Genomic DNA, 23,014 nt, shown 5'->3' with positions numbered 1-23,014 from the left:
TTTTTTTCATCCAGATGGCAGCTGGAGTTTGAAGTGCACTGCCTGAGACAGTGGTGGAGGCAGAGACCCTCACAACATTCAAGAAGTATCTAGACAAGTGCCAGTAAATGGGATGAGTGTAGATGGCTGGTCGAGATGGGGTGGGCTGAAGGACCTGTTTCTGTGCTGCATGACTGTGACTCTATTGAAGTCAGTGAAACATCATTTCTCTTTCTCAAAACCATATTGGACTTTGCCTGGTAACCCTGCATTTTTCTAAGTGTCCTGCTATAATGTCTTTAATAATAGATTCCAACATTTTCCCTACAACAGATGTTGGCTAATTGGCCTATAGTTACCCGCTTTCTACCTCCCTCCCTAATTGAATCTTGCCCAAACTTAGAATTGTGGAAAATTAAAACTAACACATCAACTAGCTCACTATTGCTTCCTTTAAGATGCAAGGATGAAGTCCATCAGGACTCAGAGCTTCAACAATTTGTTCAGTCTCACTTCTCCACTGATTGAGATTTTCCCTGTGATCCTCCTTATTCCTGATGTGTAGTTATTACTGAGATTTTACTTACATCCTCAAGAGACGACTGATAAAATACCTATCTACTCATTTACCATTATTAACTCCCCGGACTCACTTTCCATAGCACTAACACTTGTTTATTTTTTAAACTCTTTCTATCTATAGAAACTCTTACTATCTGTTTTTGTATTGCCAGCTAACTTTATATCACACTCAATTTTTTCCTTATTACTTGTTTAGTCATGCCTTGCTATTTTTATATTTTCTGTTCAGTCTTCTAACCTGCCACCCTCGTGCAATTACACACTTTTTCTTTTTGCACGCCCTTTGGAAACTTCTTCTTTCTGATTGGAATGCACCTATTCTGCATTTTCTGAAGATCCCCTTACATGTCTGCCACTGATTCCTTAAACTACTTTGCCAGCTCACTTCAGCTGGCTCTACCTTTATTTACTCATAATAAGTTTAAGATTCTCATCTTGAACCCATTCTTCTCTTCCTCAACCTGAATATAAGATTTCAATAGTACTATGATCATTGCTGGGGCACCTTCAGTGTGAGATCAATAATTAGTCTCATCTCATTGCACCGTACAGGTCCAGTACACCCTGCTCTCTATTTACTCCAGAACATGCTGTTCTAAGAAACCATCCTGAAAACACTAGAAATTCATCTAGGCTTCCTTTGTCCAACTACTTTTTCATTAGAAGTACTTTAAGGCCCACATGATTATTGTCGTACCTTTCTGACTAATTCCCATTATTTCTTCCTTAATACTCTGTCCTGCTGTGCGGTTACTGTTAGGGGCCTGTACACTCCTTCCATAAGGGACTCTGTGCCTTTAATTTTGGTCGGCTGACGTACCTCTTTCTATGCTGCACGACTGTAACTCTATGACTTCTACTTCTTCATTACATGTCTAGGCCCTCATACTGACTATGCAGAATATATTTCTTTGTCTTGCCCTTGACACCGCAATGACTGGATCCTCTCTCTCCCACTAGAAGCTCCTCTGCAGCCTTGAGCAAATGTCCTGAACACTGTTACTAAGCAGGCAACAAACTTTCTGAACTTTTGCTCTTGCTACTGTGGAATGTTTGTCTCTCACTACTCTGACCCTTACTACCACTAATTCTCATTTGCTCCTCCAATTTGAAAGTCTTCTGCTACCACAATGTAATGGTCAGTTAGTTCATCCCAAGAGGCTGATAAAACCTTTGGATAACTGAAGAGGCTGATGCTCCTGCACTCCTTCCTTCTCGGACCACTAACTTCCCTCACTTGCAGTCACAAGCGCTCGCCTCTGACTACTGTCCAAATCAGAAGATCCCATTTTATGGGGTTTGACCACTTCCAGGCATAAAGTGTCCATGTAATTGTCCCTCCCTGATTTACTGACCTCAAACATTTTCTGCAAGTGTGTTTGCTCTGGATCCCATTGCATCCAGTAACTCTTTCATGCATAGCCAAACAAATCACCTTGTCCTGTCATCCTTCATGTATATGAATTAATCACTCAATTATCATACGCAATTAGTTATTTTCCCTTTTTTATATATTTGTATTACCTTCTGTACTTGGGGTAGTGTAGACCTTTAACCTGTTATTAGAAATGCATCAAACAGCTGGCTATTTCCCCCCACTTCTTATCTTTCCTAAGCTACATTCACCTTTTCTGACAGCTTTTAAAGTAGACATTTAGCAGAAAGTACTCACGAGCTACTCACTCATTAGCCAACCTGACTTGCACTGACATTGCACTTTCAAATCAATGCCAGTGTTGAGTTGAATCTACTGCCCCCACTTCATACTGAAGACCTCTTACTCAGTAAAGCCCACAACTCAAGGACCCCTCTGACTTACGAGCCTCACTGTTGAACACCTAAACTAAACTGCTTGATTTCAACTGACTAGTGAGTAAACTTCAATAGTAATGGGCTTTCCAGTCACAATTACAATGTAGGCCTCTCTGAAAGCTACTTGTTTACTACTTCAGCTGAAACCTAGAGTTCAAACCTACAAGGATGTGACTCTAAACTAAATGTAGATAATACTTTAAAACAAAAATAACTCATTCCTTCCTCAATAAAGCCCACATTCTGAAGATCGCTGTCCTTTATCAGCCGCACTCTTAAGTACTTTCACAGTGTTCCATGCAGAACCTTTGTTATTTAAAAGGTGAATCAATCACATATCTTTGATGGCGAGTCAGCTGCACATGACTTTAGAGGCTGACAGGGCTGCAACAATATCTGAAGGGGTGACTGCTTCTGGCATGGAGCAGAAGTACATTTTGTATCACTCATGCCGTTTGCTGGAGGAGACCACCTGTTCTCCTTGAGTACAAGCCAGCAGATGTTGCAGGCATGTGGATTTATGAGAATTGAAGTTTCAGGGAATGATAGTGTTGACCCTGTTATACCTATAGGGTATCAACTGACATGTCAAACACAGAGACGCTAAACCAAAGTTTAGTAAAACTTAATCCTTATTAGCACTGGAGTTAATTAAGCACGCATGTGCACCACTGACCTCTAGTAACTTCACATTTGATTTATTGTTCCAACTTATCACTTCTTATACTAAATCACTAGACTCACAGCTGGGAATCAAATACCACCCATGTGAGATGCACTAGCCAGGCTCACTCCGACGAGGGTGGTAGTCTTCTCCGAGTGTGCCTCCTTCTTGCGATGGTTGTTCCCAGGTTACCGCTCCCAATATCTCTGACAGCCCTTCTTCCATATGGTTTTTCCTCTGATCTTCTGAGGGCTTTCTTTGTTCTTGCCCTGGCCCAGGACTCTCACAGTTCTGAAGTCAAGCATTTCAAATTGTCACTCATTCAATGACTGGGTAAACAAGACATGGATGTCTTCTAATCAGGCTAGAGAGTCCTTTAATTATAAGATGCCTGTTCATACTTTCCAATTCATCAGACTGTCCCTTTCACAGGATGGTGGTTCCCAGAACACTAATCTGTTGGCACAGTTCTCCAGGGTCACATCACAGAGCTGTGAAGCTGTCTCAGTTATGCTCTCATGTTGATACCAACTAGGCATCCATCACATGACCTTCCTTCAATGTGCTTCTTTGTTCTGTGGTTCCCAGCATCTCTCTCTCTCTCTCTCAGTAGCGATAACCCAGGAACAACCATTGTGAGGAGGTCCTGAGTTCAGAACTCAGAGAAGACTACCACCACCGTCGGAATGAGCCTGGTCAGTTCATCCCACACGGATAGTATTTGAGTCCAAGCCGTGAGTCTTGCGATTTAGTACAAGTTGGAACAGTAATCAAATGTGAACTTGAGTGCTAGTAAAGATTAAGTTTTACTAAACCTTGGTTTAGAGTCCCATTGTTCGACACGTCAGTTGATACCCTACGGAGGTAACTGGGTCAACAAAGTATTCCAAGTTTTCTCATTCCCCACTCTTTCCCCAGCATGGTGACTTTTTGTCCTTCAAGTATACATTCCCTTTTGAAAATTATCATTGATCTGCCTCCACAACAAATAAACACAAGACCAGATAATCCATTGTTTTTGGGTCGCATCAGTTGATGAATGAAATAAGTTTGCGAATCCTGCTTGGACATGCACTTGAAACGTCCCACTTCCTCCTGCCCCTCCATGACGGTCCGCCAACAGTCCCCCTCACGGCTCATGCCAAATAGAAAGCTAACAGACTCCTTGTAACCTATACAATAAATATAATGAAAGGGCAATTTTTCATTATATATTTTATACCATTCCAATACTTTTAAACTAATAAGCAAAAGTACTCAAAGAAGAATCAGTATATTTCACGACAATCTGGGACTTCAGCCAACCTTGTTCAATGCTTATCCAAAAGGTGGCAATGTTTACATTTATGGGTTGTCATGCCATCTCTGATGATGAAGAACTTCCTCGAGGAGTCTCCTCAGTTACAGAGTCACTTGCACAGTAGGACTTAAACTGGTGACCTTCCTGCTGAGGTGAGAAACAGTTATGCTGACATCAATTGGCTCACAGCAGGTCAGCTGCCAGGACAGGAGAAGCTGTGAACACATTGGAGGTAGTTTCCAGTCATTTACTGTTCCCTGACCAGTCTGGGACTCCTGATCCACAATGGAGATCGCCTCCTTCTTAATAACATTCAAGTCGTGAAGATGTTTGCCATGCCAAAAACATCTAAATTTCAAGAATGAATAAAAAGGAATAAGAGAATAAACCACTCCCTCAAAAGCCACAGCCTTGAGAATGGTTATCAGTCACATGGGAAGGCACTTCTAGCATACATTTCCATAATACAGGGACTTTCAATACCAAATTCAACTGAAAAGTCTTTTATGTTGTATCTTTAAGGCCCTTTGTGCAATGCCCCATCATTCTCATTCCTCAATCAAAAAAAATCAGGCAATAATATTTTCTAAAGCCTCTGAATGGAACAAAGACATACAATACAGCCAGAGAAGCCCGGACTCATCCCTGTCCAGGTGTTTATACTCACAGTTTGAAGTTCAGCACAGCTCCTGCATTCATCAGCAAGGTGCTGCAAGAGATTAAACTAAGTGAAAACACAAAAAAAATTGATGTTGTATAATTTCCCACCCTTGCTGCTTCCCTTTGCCCGCTAGTTTATTAATTGGAACACGTTTACTTCTTTTTGTCCAAACACCTGTGTTCAGTTAGTTTCTTCTGACTGAAAGCTTGACACCTCTGGAGAAGTAACCTTTCACTGTTGGAAGGTTTATACAGTGCTAATACAGTGTTTTTACCTGTACTACTCAATGCACTCTGTACTAACTCAATGTAACTGCACTGTGTAATGAATTGACCTGTATGATCGGTATGTAAGACAAGTTTTTCCACTGTACCTCGGTACAAGTGACAACAATAAACCAATACTTTTAATGTATGAATGTCAGAAACATTTAAAGTTTGTGGCAAAGCCTTGGTTGCTTTGGCGAGAGAGAGCAAGTCTTTGCCTCGAACCATGCCTCTGGTTAAAAAGACAGTCAAACCTGTGGACTAGATAAAATAACTCTGCATTAAGTTAAAAGTACATCAGTTCTTTAAAAAAGGCTTGCCCTTTGAGATCATCCAGGTCAGTACAGATAACAAAACCATTTTTTCAAGAATTGCAGTCAGAGCTGAAAACACTGGTAAAAAGACAAAATTGAAGTTTTTTTTATTCTGAATGCACATATGAGTGGTTACAAGATCCATGATTCAATGACACATGTTGAAATAAGTAGGTCTGATCTAATAAACAATGCAGAGACAGGAATGGAAAATGACCAAGGTTGGAAGTTAAATGTTTCAGGATATTGTAGTTAACTCTCAGAAGAAACTGGAAGAACAGAAGAGGTGGTGTGGTAGCCCAGACATTAAAGAGGAAGCAACTGAGCTCAAAACAACATTAAGTAGCACCACTTTGGGTAGAGATAGGAAACAGCACAGGGCAGAAACAAACTGGTGGGGGTTGTCTATAGATCCCCAAACTCAAAATCAGTAAATTAGACACGCATGTAACAAGGGTCAGGCAATAATCATGGGGCATGATTGGGCAAACATACAGACTGGGCAAACCACGTGAGCAGTAGCAATGTGGGGAATGCATTTATGAGATCTTTATCAGTCACACGTGCATGGAAACACACAGTGAAATGCATCTTTTGCATAGCGTGTTCTGGGGCAGCCCGCAAGTGTCGCCAACATAGCATGCCCACAACTTCCTAACCCGTACGTCTTTGGAATGTGGGAGGAAACCGGAGCACCCGGAGGAAACCCATGCAGACACGGGGAGAACGTACAAACTCCTTACAGACAGTGGCCAGAATTGAACCCAGGTCGCTGGTGCTGTAATGGTGTTACGCTAATCGCTACACTACCGTGCCCGCCCAATCTATTTTTGGGGCAATAAGGAGATGGTTGTCCAGGTCAGTCCGTTAAAGTCTGATCATTGGTCCTCAATTGAGAGCAGGCTATTTCTGACTGAGCATTGTGTAATGAGAAAGGATTCATTGATGATCTTATAAATGTAGCCTTTAGATAAAAGCGATAACAATGTGAAAAAGGTTTAACAATAAACTGAAAATGATTTAGTTCAATCTGAATATAACAAACCACAATGGCCAATAAAAATGATATTTAACACAAAGTGTATCAGCAAACCCCACACTAAGAGGTATGACAGTAAACAAGCAATAACTAACATTTAAATATTACATGTAAACTATTTTTAAAATTATTTATCTCTTTAAGGCACAAAAACCCAATACAAAAAATGTTCCAGTAATGGTTATCAAGACCATCCAGGCGACCTTCACGTTACGGTCGATGAGGTGACAGAAATTTGCCCTTACAGAATTCATAAATCACCGCCCAAAAAATTTGTGATACAGAATAAAATTCACTGTCATGGAATTTGTGTGAAAAAATGTAAATAAACACAAAATGACGCTGTTTCTCACAATAGAAAATAGCAATACAGGCCGTTTTCTAGGAACACAACTCCTCCCCCCCCCCGCATAACACAGGGCTTGCCTGCATTACATCAAAGGAAAAGGCAACTAATGTTGCTGAAAAGAACGGTAAGGATTGTAAAAATTAAAAATTCAGTGGAGGAGGAACAAGGCATTGATAAGGGATAGCAGAGTATGACAGTTGGCTAGTAGAAATGTAACAACAGCTAGGAGGAGATTCTCCAGTTAAGTACAAAGCTAAAGATTTGATTGTTACTATGGGTCCTTACAGGCTGAGACATGAAGAATGATATTGGAGTATAAGGAAGTGGCAGAGGATTTAAACAAATATTTTGTAGAAGATACTGAAAACCTCCCAGAAATAGTAGAGATTTACAAGTCCAAAAGGAATAAGGAGCTCAAGAAAACTATCATCGTGAAAAAAAAGTACTGGAGTAATTTCCAGGAGCTGATGACCTGCATCTTAGATTTTGAAGATGGTGGCTTGGAGACAGGGGATGCACTTATATGCCATCCAACCAAAGTTCCACAAACTCTGGTATAGTTCCCACAGATTGTGTTTCTTACAGAAAGGAGGAAGAAAGAATGGAATAAATTAAATACCAGTTAACCTGATGTCACTAATCGGGAAACTGCTGGAATCTGTTATTAAAGAACCAGCAACAGGGTACTTAGAAAACTAAAATAGGATTGGGCAGAGTGAACATGATGAAGTGAAAGGGAAATGACAATTAGATTTCGGAGGTTGTAGTTATCAGAATAGTAAGGAGTGACCCAGCTGATGTGTAGTGGGAGTTACAGAAGGCCTTCGATCAGTGGCCATACAAAATGAAACAATGTGAGAGGGGCAATTTACTGGCATGGAGTGAGGATTGGTTAATTGACAAAACAGTAGAAATAAATGGGTTGGAAGCTACTGGGTTCCAATTATTCACAATCTACATCAGTGGTTTGGATGAAAGGATCAAAGGTAATGTTTCCAGGTTTGCTGATGATACCAAGCAAGGTGGCAGTTTGGGCTGTGAGGGGCAGGCAGAGTGGCTTCAGGGAGAAACGTGCATGGGTAAGGACATGGCAGATGTAATATAATGTGGGGAAAATGAGGTCATCCACTTTTGTAAAAAAAAATAAAGAGAGGGAGAAAGGTGTTGTTGTTCAGAAGGATTTGGTTGTCTTTTTGTATACAAATCACTTAAAGTTAACATGCTGGTAGTAGCAAGCAATTAGGAAGAAAAACAGTAATTTGGTCCTTATTGCAAGAGGATTTGAATGCAAGAGTAAAGATGTCTTGCTCCAATTATGCAAGGCCCTGGAGATACAGCATCTGGATATGTACAGGACTTGCTTCCCAATCCAATGAACAATATATGATATAAATTAGTCACATGTACATTGAAACACACAGTGAAATGCGTCTTTTAGCATTACTAAGAATGTGCTGGGGGGGGGGAGGGGGGGGGAGGGGGGGGAGGGGCAGCCCACAAGTGTCGCCACTCTTCTGGCACCAACATAGTATGCCCACAGCTCCAAAGCTGCAGGTCTCCAGAATGTGGGAGGAAACCCATTTATAGCGTAAACGGTTATAGCATATGTCATAGTGTTATGCTAACCGCCACACTACCATGCCACGAATATACTTGTGACAGGGCGTACAGCCAGTTTTATTCCTGCAATGACAAGTTTGTTGCATTAAGAGAGATTAAGTAGACTTGGCCAACCGGTAGGGCAGGCACGGTGGTGTAGCGGTTAGCGTAACACTATTACAGCGCCAGCGACCCCGGTTCAATTCCAGCCACTGTCTGTAAGGAGTTTGTAAGTTCTCCCCGTGTCTGCGTGGGTTTCCTCCAGGTGCTCCAGTTTCCTCCCACATTCCAAAGATGTACAGGTTAGGAAGTTGTGGGCATGCTATGTTGCCGCTGGAAGCATGATGACACTTGCGGGCTGCCCCCAGAACACTCTACGCAAAAGATGCATTTCACCGTGTTTCGATGTACATGTGACTAATAAAGATATCTTCTTACAGTTTACATAAATGAGGTGATATCTTCAAATATACAAATTTTTTGGGGCTTGACAAAGTAAATACAGAGGTAGATGTTTCTCCAGGATAGGGTGTCTGGAACCAAGAGTTAGAGTCTAAATATGAGGGATGAGCTATTCAGGACAGAGAAGAAACTTCTTCACCTAGAAGGAAGTGAATGTTTGGAATTCTCTGCCTAAGGCAGCTGTGAAATGCTGAGTATGTTCAAGACAGATCAATGGATTTTTAAAGGGAATCAAGGTGCAGGAAACTGATATGAAGATAAAAGATGAGCCATCATCTTATTGAAGGTTGGAGCAGGTATGAGGAGTTGAACAGCCTGATCGTTTCTTAGTTTATCAGGTCTTCCGTTCAGGGAATGGAACTGATAGGCACAGGTTAAATTAGGATCTGTCCATCCGAGCTTCATTCTCTCTTATACGTGAAGTTGTGCAAAATTCATGAGCCTAACTTAGAGGCAACAGTAATTAAAACCATAATTTAGGCAGTCATATGGGAAGGATTGTGGCCTACGTTTTCCTAAAGTATACCTGGGCATCACCAGCACTGACAGGTCAGTAACTATTAGAGCCCATTCCCCACCCCAGCCTGATCCCACACACCCCCAACCCCACACCCAGCCCTCCACCCACCCACACACCCCCAGCCACCCAGCACCCACACCCACCCAATCCCAAACCCCACCCACCCACACACACACACACCCACCCACACCCCCCACACCCACCCACACCCCCCACGCCCACCCACACACACACACCCCACCCCCCACACCCACCACCCCCCACACCCACCCACACACACACACCCACCCACACCCCCCACACCCACCCACACACACACACCCACCCACACACACCCACCCACACACACACACCCCACCCCCCACACCCACCCACACCCCCCACCCCCCACACCCACCCACACCCACACCCCCCACCCCCCACACCCACCCACACACACACCCCCCACCCACACCCCCCACACACACACCCCCCACCCACACACACCCCCCACCCACACACACCCCCCACACCCACCCACACCCACCCACACACACACCCCCCACCCACACACCCCCCACCCACACACCCCCCACCCACACACACCCCCCACCCACACACACCCCCCACACACACCCACACCCCCCACACCCACCCACACACACACCCCCCACCCACACCCGCCACACACACCCCCCACCCACACCCCACACACAATCCCAATCCCAACCCCAACCCCAACCCCACCCCGGTCCCACACTTCACCCACAGCCGCCGCCCTCCCACCTCCCCAACCCCTGCCGCCGGCCACAACCCTCCAGTCCCACGTCAGGCCCGGGCCTGCGCACTCCCGCTTCCCGGGGCCTGGGCCAGAGCTGCCCCCTCCGACAGGAGTCCCCCCGGGTCCCCCGGTCCCGACCCGCGGCCTTTACCCGAACAACAGAAAGTCTCCGATCATCTCCGTCCGCCTCCGCCGCACGGCGCAACCTATCGCCGCAACCGCCGCCGCCAATCACAGTGCGCACTCCCTTCCGCTCAGCCAATAACCGCAGCGGAGTGACGCGGAGGTAATATCCAGCAAGGTTGGTTGCACGGCGGCCTGCGTTCGACCCGCCGGGACCCGACCCCACCCCCGGGACCCGACCCCACCGGTACCCCTACCCCCCGGGACCCCCCCACCCCCGGGACCCGACCCCACCTCACCGGGACCCCTACCCCCCGGGACCCCTACCCCCCGGGACCCGACCCCACCTCACCGGTACCCCTACCCCCCGGGACCCGACCCCACCTCACCGGGACCCCTACCCCCCGGGACCCCCCCACCCCCGGGACCCGACCCCACCGGTACCCCTACCCCCCGGGACCCAACCCGACCCCACCGGGACCCCCACCCCCCGGACCCGACCCCACCGGGACCCGACCCCCACTCCGGGACCCCCTCCCGGTACCCCACCCCCGGGGTCCCGAACTCCCCATCCCCCGGGACCCGACCCCACCGGGATCCCCCCTCCCATTCCAAGAGCCCACCCTGCTCGCCTGTCCCAATCCCGGTGTCCCAATCCCGGTGCCCCACCCCCAGCACCCGTCCACAGCTCCTGTTTATGGCCGTGGAGCAGTTCGCGATCTGAGGAGAATCCCCCCGGATCTGGGAAGCAATGGATCATCTGGTGAGTGGCCGGTTCGGCAGAGTCGGGCCTCGTCAGCACTTGGCTGAAAGACCAACTGGTGCATCAGCTTCATTGCCGAGAAAACAAGTGATCCAACCAACAGGCTGAATTCAACAAGAATTGTATGTCATTAAAATATCTCCCTCACCTTGCGCTGGTGGAAAGTCATTGATGAAAATGAATGGACCTAAGACGTGCCACTGAGTGGTCACTTAATTGAAAACAAAATTTATTCAATTTATCATAGCTTTGAGTGTGGCGTTGCTGTTGTGGATTCAAGTCCTACAGCATAAGATTGATATTATAATAAAACTAACTTTTTCCTAAAATGACAGATTACTCAAAGGCTCAACGAATATAGCAGTTTTATTGGTTTACAAAAGTTTACAGTTATAATTCTCAGAATATAATAATGCAAAGGAGACATCCAACCTATAAAAATAAGATGGTCAGTCAAATAGTGAACAATGAGATATTTCCCCATCAGCTGTAGGTGCCTGGTGCCTATGTGGTCTTCTTGATTTTCCTCTTGGTCTTTATCTTCTCTGGTTAGTCAAGTCAACCAGTGGTTCCACCTCAAAGAGCCTTCAGTTAGTTGCCTACCTTTTGTGCTTTGTTCACAACGTTAAGTAACCCATCGCTGATGCCCCTTGCCCATCACCAGCCTAATGACCTTAATGAACCAATCACAGACAAGCAAGTGCCACAACCAACTCCTTCATGGTTAGGTGTCCCTTCTCCATCTCTGACTTCACTCATGTGGTCTTGCTTTGTCCTGTTTAGACAATACCTTCTGCTAAGCCCACCCTGATGCCAGCAACACAGTTGACTCAACCGACTTATCTGGAAGGATTAATGTCAGGATCTCTTTTTTTTCCCTGTCTGCGTTCCAGAAAGCATGATGTGTTTTATTCCTCGATAACGAAATGTAGCCTGGCCTTGCCAAGGCTCCTGGGACAAACACTTGGTTTTAGAGTGCTGTTAAAAATTCATCTATTGAAGTTTTTAAGTTAGAGAATGACAGCTCAACATTCTTCTGTTCCTTGTATGATTTCCTCCTTGACATCAATACCTTAACCATTACAACTGCATTATGTAATTAATAATTTTGAGCAATGAATATCTCAATTTTTCTAACAATAATCCTACCAATTAGTCCATCACCTAGTTTTCAACATATTAATGTTGTATTCACATATTTCAGTGCAGCACTTAAAGATGGATTGGTATTGATACTGCGTCCTCAGCCCCCTACTCTGCTCCCTATACACTCACAACTGCGTGGCCAGATTCTGCTCTAACTTCATCTACAAGTTTGCAGATGATACCACCGTAGTGGGCCGTATCTCAAATAATGATGAGTCAGAGTATAGGAAGGAGATAGAGAGCTTAGTGACATGGTGTCATGATAACAACCTTTCCCTCAATGTCAGCAAAACAAAAGAGCCGGTCACTGACTTAAGGAAAGGCGGTGGTGTACATGCACCTGTCTACATCAATGGTGCTGAGGTCAAGAGGGTTGAGAGCTTCAAGTTCCTAGGTCTGTCCTGGTCCAATCACATAGACGCCACTGCCAAGAAAGCTCACCAGCACCTCTACTTCCTCAGGAGGCTAAAGAGATTTGGCATGTCCCCTTTGACACTCACCAACTTTTATCGATGCACCATAGAAAGCATCCTATCTGGATGCATCACGACTTGGTATGGCAACTGCTCTACCCAGGACCACAAGAAACTGCAGAGAGCTGTGGACACAGCTCAGCACATCACGGAAACCAGCCTCCCCTCCAGGGAGTCTATAACTCTCGCTGCCTTGGTGAAGCAGCCAGTGTAATCAAAGACCCCACCCACCCAAGTCATTCTCTCATCTCCCCTCTCCCACCAGGCAGAAGATACAGGAGTCTAAGGCACATACCACCAGGCTCAATCTATCCCACTGTGATAAGACCATCACATGGACCTGTCCAAACAGGAGAGTTCACTCTGTTGAGAAATTGATAGTTGAGACTGTCATTACAGTTTAAAAGCAGTTAAGTATAAGTACTTTCCATTACATAAACGTGGTTTTAGAGTCATAAAGTTATACAGCACAGAAACAGGCCCCTCCACCCAGCTCGTCCATGCCAACCAAGTTATCTACTTGAACTAGTCCCATTCGCCTGCATTTGACATACAGTGGCATGCAAAAGTTTGGGCACCCCAGTCAAAATTTCTGTTACTGTGAATAGCTAAGCGAGTAAAAGATGACCTGATTTCCAAAAGGCATAAAGTTAAAGATGACACATTTCTTTAATATTTTAAGCAAGATTACTTTTTTATTTCCATCTTTTACAGTTTCAAAATAACAAAAAAGGAAAAGGGCCCGAAGCAAAATTTTGGGCACCCTGCATGGTCCGTACTTAGTAACACCCCCTTTGGCAAGTATCACAGCTTGTAAATGCTTACTGTAGCCAGCTAAGAGTCTTTCAATTCTTGTTTGAGGGATTTTTGCCCATTCTTCCTTGCAAGAGGCTTCTAGTTCTGTGAGATTCTTGGGCCATCTTGCATGCAGTGCTCTTTTGAGGTCTATCCACAGATTTTTGATGATGTTTTGGTTGGGGGACTGTGAGGGCCATGGCAAAACCCTCAGCTTGTGCCTCTTGAGGTAGTCCATTGTGGATTTTGAGGTGTGTTGAGGATCGTTATCCTGTTGTAGAAGCCATCGTCTTTTCATCTTCAGCTTTTTTTACAGACCGTGGGATGTTTGCTTCCAGAATTTGCTGGTATTTAATTGAATTCATTCTCCTCTCTACCAGTGAAATATTCCCCATGCCACTGGCTGCAACACAAGCCCAAAGCATGATCGATCCACCCCCGTGCTTAACAGTTGGAGAGGTGTTCTTTTCATGAAATTCTGCACCCATTTTTCTCCAAACTTCCCTGTGCCCTCACCACAAAAGTTAGTGTCAGAAGCTTGCAAAGGAACATCTAAACAAGCCTGATGCGTTTTGGAAACAAATCCTGTGGACTGAAGAAGTTAAAATAGAACTTTTTGGCCACAATGAGCAAAGGTATGTTTGGAGGAAAAAGGCTTCTTTCAGTTCTTTCAGGAGTCCAAAAATGAGTTGAAAACAACTTGGTGCTTCACAAAGTTTTATTGGAAAAGTTTAAAACAAAGAAACAGTCACTAGCTTTACTACTAATGAAGTAAAGGGTTAAGAAATTGTGACCGTACATATAACTAATTAAAAAATACCACGCACGCAAGGCCCTGGCTCAAGACCAGGTGGTTGTCCTCAACAATGAGTGTGAGGTTGGTCTTAAAACGATGAGTGTGATGGTTGTCTTTGTATATTCGGCTCCCCAATTGAAATTGGTGCAGCCGCATTGTTTAAGTGTGTGACAAGGACTGTATAAATTGATGTCTGCCCTTCTGTATTGTGAAGACCTCCGATAAAGACTCTGCATGAGAGTCCGGAGAATTGTCCCTGGTAATAAATGCATTTTAACAGAATTAATCCGTGGCACTGTGTGATTTTGCAGCAGGCAGGAGTGGGAACTTAAAATTGGGATAACAATTTGGCGAGCCAGCCAGGAGTCCAAGACGAGGTCTCGGAAGCGGTGTGAGTGATCGACAGGGATAACGACTACCTGAGACGGAAGGGCCCACAAGGTAAGATTCGCCTTGATCCCTCTTAGGGAGTCGGACACCTGATCAATCCTCTTGACGGACTCTTTGCGAACCTGTCTGAGTGCCACAGGTAAGAGGAGGTTCGAGTCCTCGGAGTAATAACAGTAAGGGGTTTGAGTCCCCAGTTTTGGGTTGTAAGGTTGTGAATTTTAAGGTTTAGTGTTATAAGTTTTGAGATCGGTTCTCCGGTACTACCACCCTGCCTTAGACCGGTTCTTAAGAGGGGAAGTCCTCCACGGAAAGGTCAGGAACCTGAAGCGGGTGAAGGAAAGAGACCGATCTTACAGATAATTGTAGCGATTTGTACCTTATGGTTGAAAAAGGGGGCAAACTCTCGATAAGTCTGGGTCCAATACCCCACTATCTAAATTATGTAAAAACCACCCAAAAAATGAGAATAACTTCCGTAAATTATCGGCATGCCTCAATAAGAAATTGGGAAATGAAATATGGCCATGAGTTCTCTGGTTATAGATTAAATCTTAATAAGAATGAACTTTTCTCATTAAATATGCACGTCCCAATTTATAAGCAATTACCATTTAGATTAGTGACTGATTATTTTACGTATCTGGGTGTTAAAATTACCAGAGGACTTATTCAAAGTTAACTTTTTACCTTTAGTTGATCACGTTAAATAATTGTTTACTAAATGGTCCCCATTGTATCTATCATTGATTGGCCGAATTAATGCGGTCAAGATGAATATTTTACCAAAATTTTTGTATTTATTTCAGGCAGTTCCAACTTTCATCTCAAAATCCTTTTTCGATACTATTGATTCTAAAATTCTTTCATATATATGGCAGAATAAAAACACAATGTTAAGTAAGAAATATTTACAAAAATTAAAAAAGGATGGCTTTGCCTAACTTTAGATTTTACTATTGGGCAATTAATATTAGATATTTAATTTTCTGGGCACAAGATTTAGATGTAATTCACTGTCCTCAGTGGGTGTATCTTGAGTATGAATCAGTGCAAGGATTTTCATCAGCTTCTATTTAAGGAGCCTCATTCCCTTTCGCACTTACTAAATTGAGTAAACAAATGATTAACCCAATAATTAAACATACAATAGGAATACGGTTTCAATTTCATAAATTTTTTGGATTGAATAAATTCATTTTATCAAGTCCTATCCAATCTAATTTTTTCTTTCAACCATCCAGAATTGATTTAGCTTTTTCTTTATGGAAAGTGAAGGGAATAACATGCTTTCATGATTTATTCATTGATAACTGTTTGATGTCCTTTGAACAGTTGTCTAATAAATACAATTTGCCTAGATCACACTTTTTTCAACATTTATGGATTAGAAACTTTTTAAAAGTTATCTTACCTTCTTTTCCGAGACCATATAAAACTGAAATTACAGAAAAAATCTTAGGTATTAATCCTTATCAGAAGGGCTTGATAGCAATAATTTATGATCTGATTATGAAAATACGTCTAGAGACACTTGATAAAATTAAGAATGAATGGGAAAGAGAACTGCAGATACTTTTACCTGCAGAGACATGGAAGAAAATTCTTCAATTAGTTAATACATCTTCTATGTGTGCCAGACACTCTTTGATACAGTTTAATGTGGTTCACAGGACCCATACATCTAAAGACAAGTTAGCCCGTTTTTATCACCATATAAATCCTATATGTGACAGATGTAATTCGGAGGTGGCTTCCCTGACACATATGTTTTGGTCCTGCCCTCTTTTGGAAAAATATTGGAAAGATATTTTTAATATTATTTCAAGTGTATTGAATATTGATTTACAACCTCATCCTATTACTGCAATTTTTGGGTTACCGATGATGCATTCTGGCCATTTATCCGCTTCTGCTTGTCGTATGATTGCATTTGTCACGTTAATGGCCAAGAGATCCATTCTATTTAAGTGGAAGGACCCTATACCCCCTACCACATTTCAGTGGTTTTCTCAAACTATAACATGTTTAAACTTAGAAAAAATTAGGAGTGGTACTGATGATCCTTCGCTTAAATTTGAGGAAGTTTGGAACCCATTTATTCAATATTTCCATATGATATAAACTGACCTTTTCCTAATCCCCTTCAATAACCTTTGAATTTAGAGGAGCGGAGCTGATGACATGATAATGTTTTTTTTTAACCAAAGAAATACCAGTCCAGTTTTTTTTTGAAGTGTAGTGTTTGCTTTTGTCTATTATTATACTTTTTTTTGATTTGGGGGTTCTCTTTTCATATAATTAAATTTCTTCTCAATTTTTTTTGTATCATACTCACTTAGCAAGAGAGCAGGAGGTCCAGATTATATATTTTACTCCTTGTGAGTATATATATTAACTTGTTATCCCGATCTCTTCGCACCGTATATATAATTATTAATGTTTTGTACATCAATTTGAATTAATTTGAAATTCAATAAAAAGATTGAAAAAGAAAGAAATATGGCCATGATGGGAACTTGGGATGTGGATAAGTGTCTAAAGGCAGAAAAGGCAATACAGGGGAAAAATGGAAAATATTAATGTCGACTTGGAGGAAAACGGCTGAAGACCTGACAAATAGATCTAAACAGAGTAGTTGGGAACATAATGCACATAGAAGGGGGATTAGTGTGTGTGATGAAAAAGGAAATCCCAAGAGTCGGGAAGTTCTGAAGTCTCAGTGTGGAGACCACGATGCTGATAGAAATAGAAGGGAGAGGGAAGGGGTAGATCAGGAAAAAAGGAAAAATGTAGGAATAAAAAGAGAGAAAACAAGGATAAAGTGGAGGTACCCCCCGACATGTCTGGCATGCCCCTGTTGTTCCAAAGTAATGATACAGACAAAAATGAGGAGGATTGGATGGTCCAACCCACAGCCCCTATCTACCCCCCAATTTCACTGCCACCCCCATATAATGCGACTAGTCTGCAAACCGTTCTGCTCTCACCACCAACGACTGCTAGCCAAGTCCCATCCCAAGGACAATCCCATGACCCTATTGCGTCCCGAACTAGAAATCAGCTTAGACGGAGAGGAAGCCCGCATATGAATGGCTCTAAGGCCACAGACAAGCGACGGAACTTTTCGGTAGGGGACAGACCTTTAGTAGATCCTCAGACAGGCACCGATTATGACTCCGATTCTACCACTGATAATGATGACCCTAAAGATCCCGACCCATCACCTATGTTGAATGAGGTAAAGGGAGCCAAGGCTAAAAGACAGTTCCCCAATAGGAGTGTTCCCAACCCCGATCCAACCCAAGCGGGCACTAAACCTACGATCCTAATATACACCCCTTGGAAGCCTCAGGAGATGTGCCTAACCATGAGTCAGGCTCCCAACCATAAAACCAACCCGGAGGATTTTACTTAATGCACTCCATTCTTGGGGACACGTAATACCTCCACAGAAAGTAAAACGAACCCAGCGCCAGGTGAAATTTCCGGGCACCCTTTTAAGTGCTACTGAGCGACAGCTCACTCCTGAATGTATTACACCCATCATTGCTACCCCACCGTCCTCGACACCAAAGGGTATGCGCGCCTTCTTAGGTTTAGTAAATTTCTGCAGACAATGGCTATCTAATGTGGCCCTCCTTACTAAGCACCTCACACCCCTGGCTTCAAGTCAGTCCAAGGGACCTTTTGAACTTACGGAGGAACAAAAGGAGGCCTTTGATAAGCTCAAATAGGCCCTTGCCAGAGCCCCGGCCCTGGGATGCCCTCTATATGATCGCCCATTTCAGCTTTTTGTGAATGTCCTGGAGGACTGCACTATAGCCGTCTTTACTCAAACCCATGGGGATAGAAAAAGACCGGTGGCATATTACTCCACTCAGCCGGACCCAGTTGCCAGGGGGCTCCCACTGTGCTCTCAGATGCTTCCAACGATCTACTCCCTGGTAACAGCAGCCTCCAGTATAACCCTGCAACACTCAGTGGTTGTTTATTCCTCCCATATCGTAACGGCACTCCTGACCTCCCATCAGATGCAACACCTTACCCAGGCCCGCTTAAACAGATATGAGGTAGCGCTCCTGAATAACCCACTCCTCACTTTTGCCTACTGCACCACCATTAACCCTGCCTCCTTTCTAGAGAGAGGCCCCACCGGAGGATCTTGCAGATCCACCACATGACCGTTTAATGCGAAACCACTTTTTGACTACACCCTGTTCGGACCTTTCGGATAAGGCCTTCCAGTCAGCAGACTTAAACCCGTATGTCGACGGTAGTTCCTCTGTTTCTGAACAGGGAACCCACCTTTGCGGCTACGCCATAGTAAACGACTCCCATGTTGTAGAGTCTGCTCTTTGCAGACCCCAGTCTCTGCCCAAAAAGCAGAACTCTTTGCCCTGACCAGAGCTTGTATTTTAGCCAAGGACAAAGTAGCTAACATCTTCACTGACTCCCACTATGGTTTTGGAGTCGCCCATGATTTTGGCCAACTATGGACACACAGGGGATTTCTAACCTCTACAGGTAGCCCCATACAGAATGTGGCTTACGTAAAGAACCTCCTCCAGGCCATCCTCCTCCCTAATAAATTGGCCATCATTAAATGTTCAGCTCACCTCTCAGACGCCTCCCCAGTAACACAGGGTAATAACAGGGCAGATGCAGAGGCTAAATTGGCAGCTCACCAGGGGACTAATATTGTTCCGACTGCGGACAAACAGGCGGTTGCTTGTAAGCCAACAATAACATTGCAGGGCACCCCAGACATGGTCACTGTATAGCACTTACAGGGGGACGCCCCGACTCAGAAAAACAAGTATGGAAGGCGCACGGTTGTACGGACTCTGCGTCACATGGCCTCTGGACCACTCCAGTCGGTCAAGTGTGTATACCTGATTCCTTGTTACCGATGCTTATTGACTGCCAACATTCTGCCACCCACCTTGGCAAGGAGGGAATGAGTAACATCTTACTGCGTACCTGGTGGCACCCCAGATTGGAGGAAGCAGCACAAGGCAAAATACGATCGTGTTTAATATGCCAACAAACCAATGCTGGGAAAGGGGTGAGGTGCACCCCAGGCAAAACCCCCTTGCCAGGGGGTCCTTTTGAATGTATACAACTTGATTTTATTGAATTACCGTGTGTACATTGCTATAAGCACTGTCATATTATTGTTGATGTATTTAGTAGATGGATTGAAGCTTTTCCAACTACAATAAGGCCTCAACAGTGGTAAAGTTATTGCTTACAGAGGTTTGGGTACACCGACAGATAAGTTCAGACAATGGTCTCCACTTCATAGGGAGAATAAATAAGGAGTTGTGCGAGGCACTGCATATCGTATAAGATGATGAGAAGCATTGATCGGGTAGATAGTCAGAGGCTTTTCCCCGGGGCTGAATTGGTGGCCACAAGAGAACACAGGTTTAAGGTGCTGGGGAGTAGGTACAGAGGAGATATCAGGGGTAAGTTTTTTACTCAGAGAGTGGTGAGTGTGTGGAATGGGCTGCCGGAAACGGTGGTGGAGGCAGATACGATAGGGTCTTTCAAGAGACTGTTGGATAGGTACATGGAGCTGAGTGAAATAGAGGGCTATGGGTAAGCCTAGTAATTTCTAGGGTAGGGACATGTTCAGCACAGCTTTGTGGGCCGAAGGGCCTGAATTGTGCTGTAGTTTTTCTATGTTCTATGTTCTAACAGTTCCATTGCACCTACCACCCTCAGGCAGTGGGTATAGTAGAACAAGCCAACGGCACCCTGAAGAATAAATTAGCTAAATTAGCGTCAGAGATGGGTCTAAATTGGCTGAAGGTTCTCCCATTAGCATTATACCACATGAGAATTACCCCCCACTCGGCCACGGGGTGTCAGCCACCGAAATTGTCTATGGACGTCCGGGAAGAACCCCACGGGATGCTGACACCCAGCCCCCCACCCAGGTTGACCTTAACATCATGGGGAATGAACTACAAAGGTATTTCAGACAGCTAACGTCCTCTTTAAAGTTTCTTCATTCACAGGTGAAGAGCGCCTTTAAACCACGGGAAGGACAGGATGCGGAGTTGCCTGACCTGGAAATTGGAGATTCGGTACTGATACGAGATTGGGAGTGCCCTAAATTGGGACCTCGGTGGAAAGGCCCCTTCCAGATACTGCTCCAAACTCCTACAGCTGTGAAAGTACAGGGCCAGGAACGCTGGATTCATCTGAGTGACTGTAAACGATGTCCACCAGAAGGAAAGTGACGTTTCTTAGATTTGGACTCCTTCCCATTACCAGTACTCCTGCGTTGGCATTACAGGAAATTTATCATGGCAGTGACCAAGGCCCAACCATCTTCAGCTGTTTCAGCAACGTCCGTCCTCGCAGCACAAGGTTAAAACTGGGATGTTTGCTGATTATTGCACAATGTTCTGTTCCATTTGCAACCCCTCACCAAAAGGCAACCTACAGGCAGCAAGACCTGGAAAACATCCTGGCATTGAATGGCAATACCACTGTCAAGTTCCCCACCATCAACATCCTGGGGCCACCACTGCCACAGCTACATAAGTACTCCAGCTATAAGTGCAGGTCAGACATTGGGTGTTTTATGATGAGTGACTCACCTCCTGACACCAAGTGCTTTGCCATGTGTAAGGCATGTCAGGAGTTCCAACAACACCCAGAAGCTCAACACCGTCAGAACAAAGCAGTCCGTTCGATTGGCCCTTCATCCACCATCCTAGACGTTGTACTCCACCACCACCTAACCCCTGTTCACAGTAGCTGCAGTGTGTATGTTCTACAAAGTGCACTGCAGTTGTTTGCCCAGACTGCACCGACATCCCCACATCGTGACCTATACCACAAGAAGGGCTAGTGCGGCAGTGCATAGGAAGAGTACCACCTTATTGCCAATTAAATGCAGCATTTAAACTTTAACTTTTAAACTTTAAGACTTTAAAACATAGGAATATTGGAAGTTACTGATCATGCACAAGCAAACGTTCAAACATGCCCACATCAACTAAACTCCAGCAACTTCCAAGATTTCTCACATTCCAAACTCTGATCTTTGATGAGACTTGGATTATAAAACCACTTTGTCACACAGTTTGGGCATAATGACCCACTGTACCACAGTTGAACCATTGCATTTGGGTTTTGGCCCCCACTGCCATCTTCCTGATAGGGTGAAGGTATGCTCCTTTGTTGTGATATTCCCCTTCAATAACTTCTCTGTTGCCCCCCTACCCCAACCTTCATCTCTCCATACGTTACCCTGTGTATTTTCTCGGAGAGGAAACATTTTAGTTATCCCTGGAGCCTTTCCTGATTCAGAACCTGACCCCTGCATCTCCTTCTCTCATGCCTGGGCCATTCTCCTTAATACCCATGCCTCAGTGTGACCATCATCAGTGGGATCAAAATTACTACAGGCCTGTTGGAACTTTTCAGTTCAATGTGAGACTAAAGTGCATGTCTAAAACTGTCTCTTTACTGCAGACAAATTGTATCTACTTAGGCCTGGACTGGACCCCCTCAAAGTGAAGCCAGAAACTATATGCAGACACTGTGGGGTGTTCTCCCTTTCGCTGTCTGCACTTAGTTATACCTTCCACAGGGTCTCCACTGTCGAATCCTAGCGTCGCTAAAATTGCATTTTTCATATCGACCAAGGAACCTCCAATCTTGTGTTGAGACTGGGGCAGAGCTGAGCACACGGCTGGACTCAGAGCTGTCATTATAAGTGGGCAGGCACGGTAGTGTAGCAGTTAGCGTAACACTTTACAGCGCCAGCGACCCGGGTTCAATTCCGGCCGCTGTCTGTAAGGAGTTTGTATGTTCTCCCTGTGTCTGCGTGGGTTTCCTCCGGGTGCTCCGGTTTCCTCCCACAATCCAAAGACGTACGGGTTAGGAAGTTGTGGGCATGGTATGTTGGCGCCGGAAGCGTGGTGACACTTGTGGGCTGCACCCAGAACACTCTACACAAAAGGTGCATTTCACTGTGTGTTTTGATGTACATGTGACTAATAAAAGATATCTTATCTCACTTGCTCGCCATCTTTTAACCCATGCAGCACTCACTACTTGTGGACAGCTTCAAATAATTCACTTGGATTTTGATGCAGCTCAAAGACTGGGGTATCTTTTGTTATCCCCACTAGCTGCACGACTGAAAATTGGGTCTGATAACGTACTGTTCCCTCTTGGTTATTGGGGAATGTCCAATTCA

The 23,014-nt window shown here is 44.4% G+C and overlaps 1 protein-coding gene and 1 long non-coding RNA gene across 2 annotated transcripts in view; one reads left to right on the top strand and one right to left on the bottom strand.

Annotated features, from left to right (window-relative positions):
* The window catches only part of smim7 (small integral membrane protein 7), a 34,240-nt gene extending 23,671 nt beyond the window's left edge, over positions 1–10,569 (bottom strand). The window contains exons 1-2 of the mRNA XM_052037636.1: positions 10,459–10,569; positions 5,005–5,046 (exon numbers count right to left, since the gene is read on the bottom strand). Of these exons, the coding sequence (XP_051893596.1) occupies positions 5,005–5,046; positions 10,459–10,484 (68 nt within the window). The 5' untranslated portion in view covers positions 10,485–10,569. The remainder of the gene's footprint in view (positions 1–5,004; positions 5,047–10,458) is intronic.
* Positions 10,570–10,945: 376 nt separating this feature from the next.
* Positions 10,946–22,831, top strand: LOC127582416 (uncharacterized). Its single transcript, XR_007958112.1, has 3 exons — positions 10,946–11,193; positions 14,715–14,844; positions 20,802–22,831. It is a non-coding gene; the product is annotated as an uncharacterized LOC127582416 (long non-coding RNA).
* Positions 22,832–23,014: the final 183 nt, after the last annotated feature.

Source organism: Pristis pectinata, chromosome 24 (genome assembly GCF_009764475.1).
Source record: "Pristis pectinata isolate sPriPec2 chromosome 24, sPriPec2.1.pri, whole genome shotgun sequence".
In the NCBI taxonomy this organism is placed as follows: Eukaryota; Metazoa; Chordata; class Chondrichthyes; order Rhinopristiformes; family Pristidae; genus Pristis; species Pristis pectinata.
Note: the sequence above shows the minus strand (reverse complement) of the source record. Positions and strands in the feature narration are given on the sequence as shown.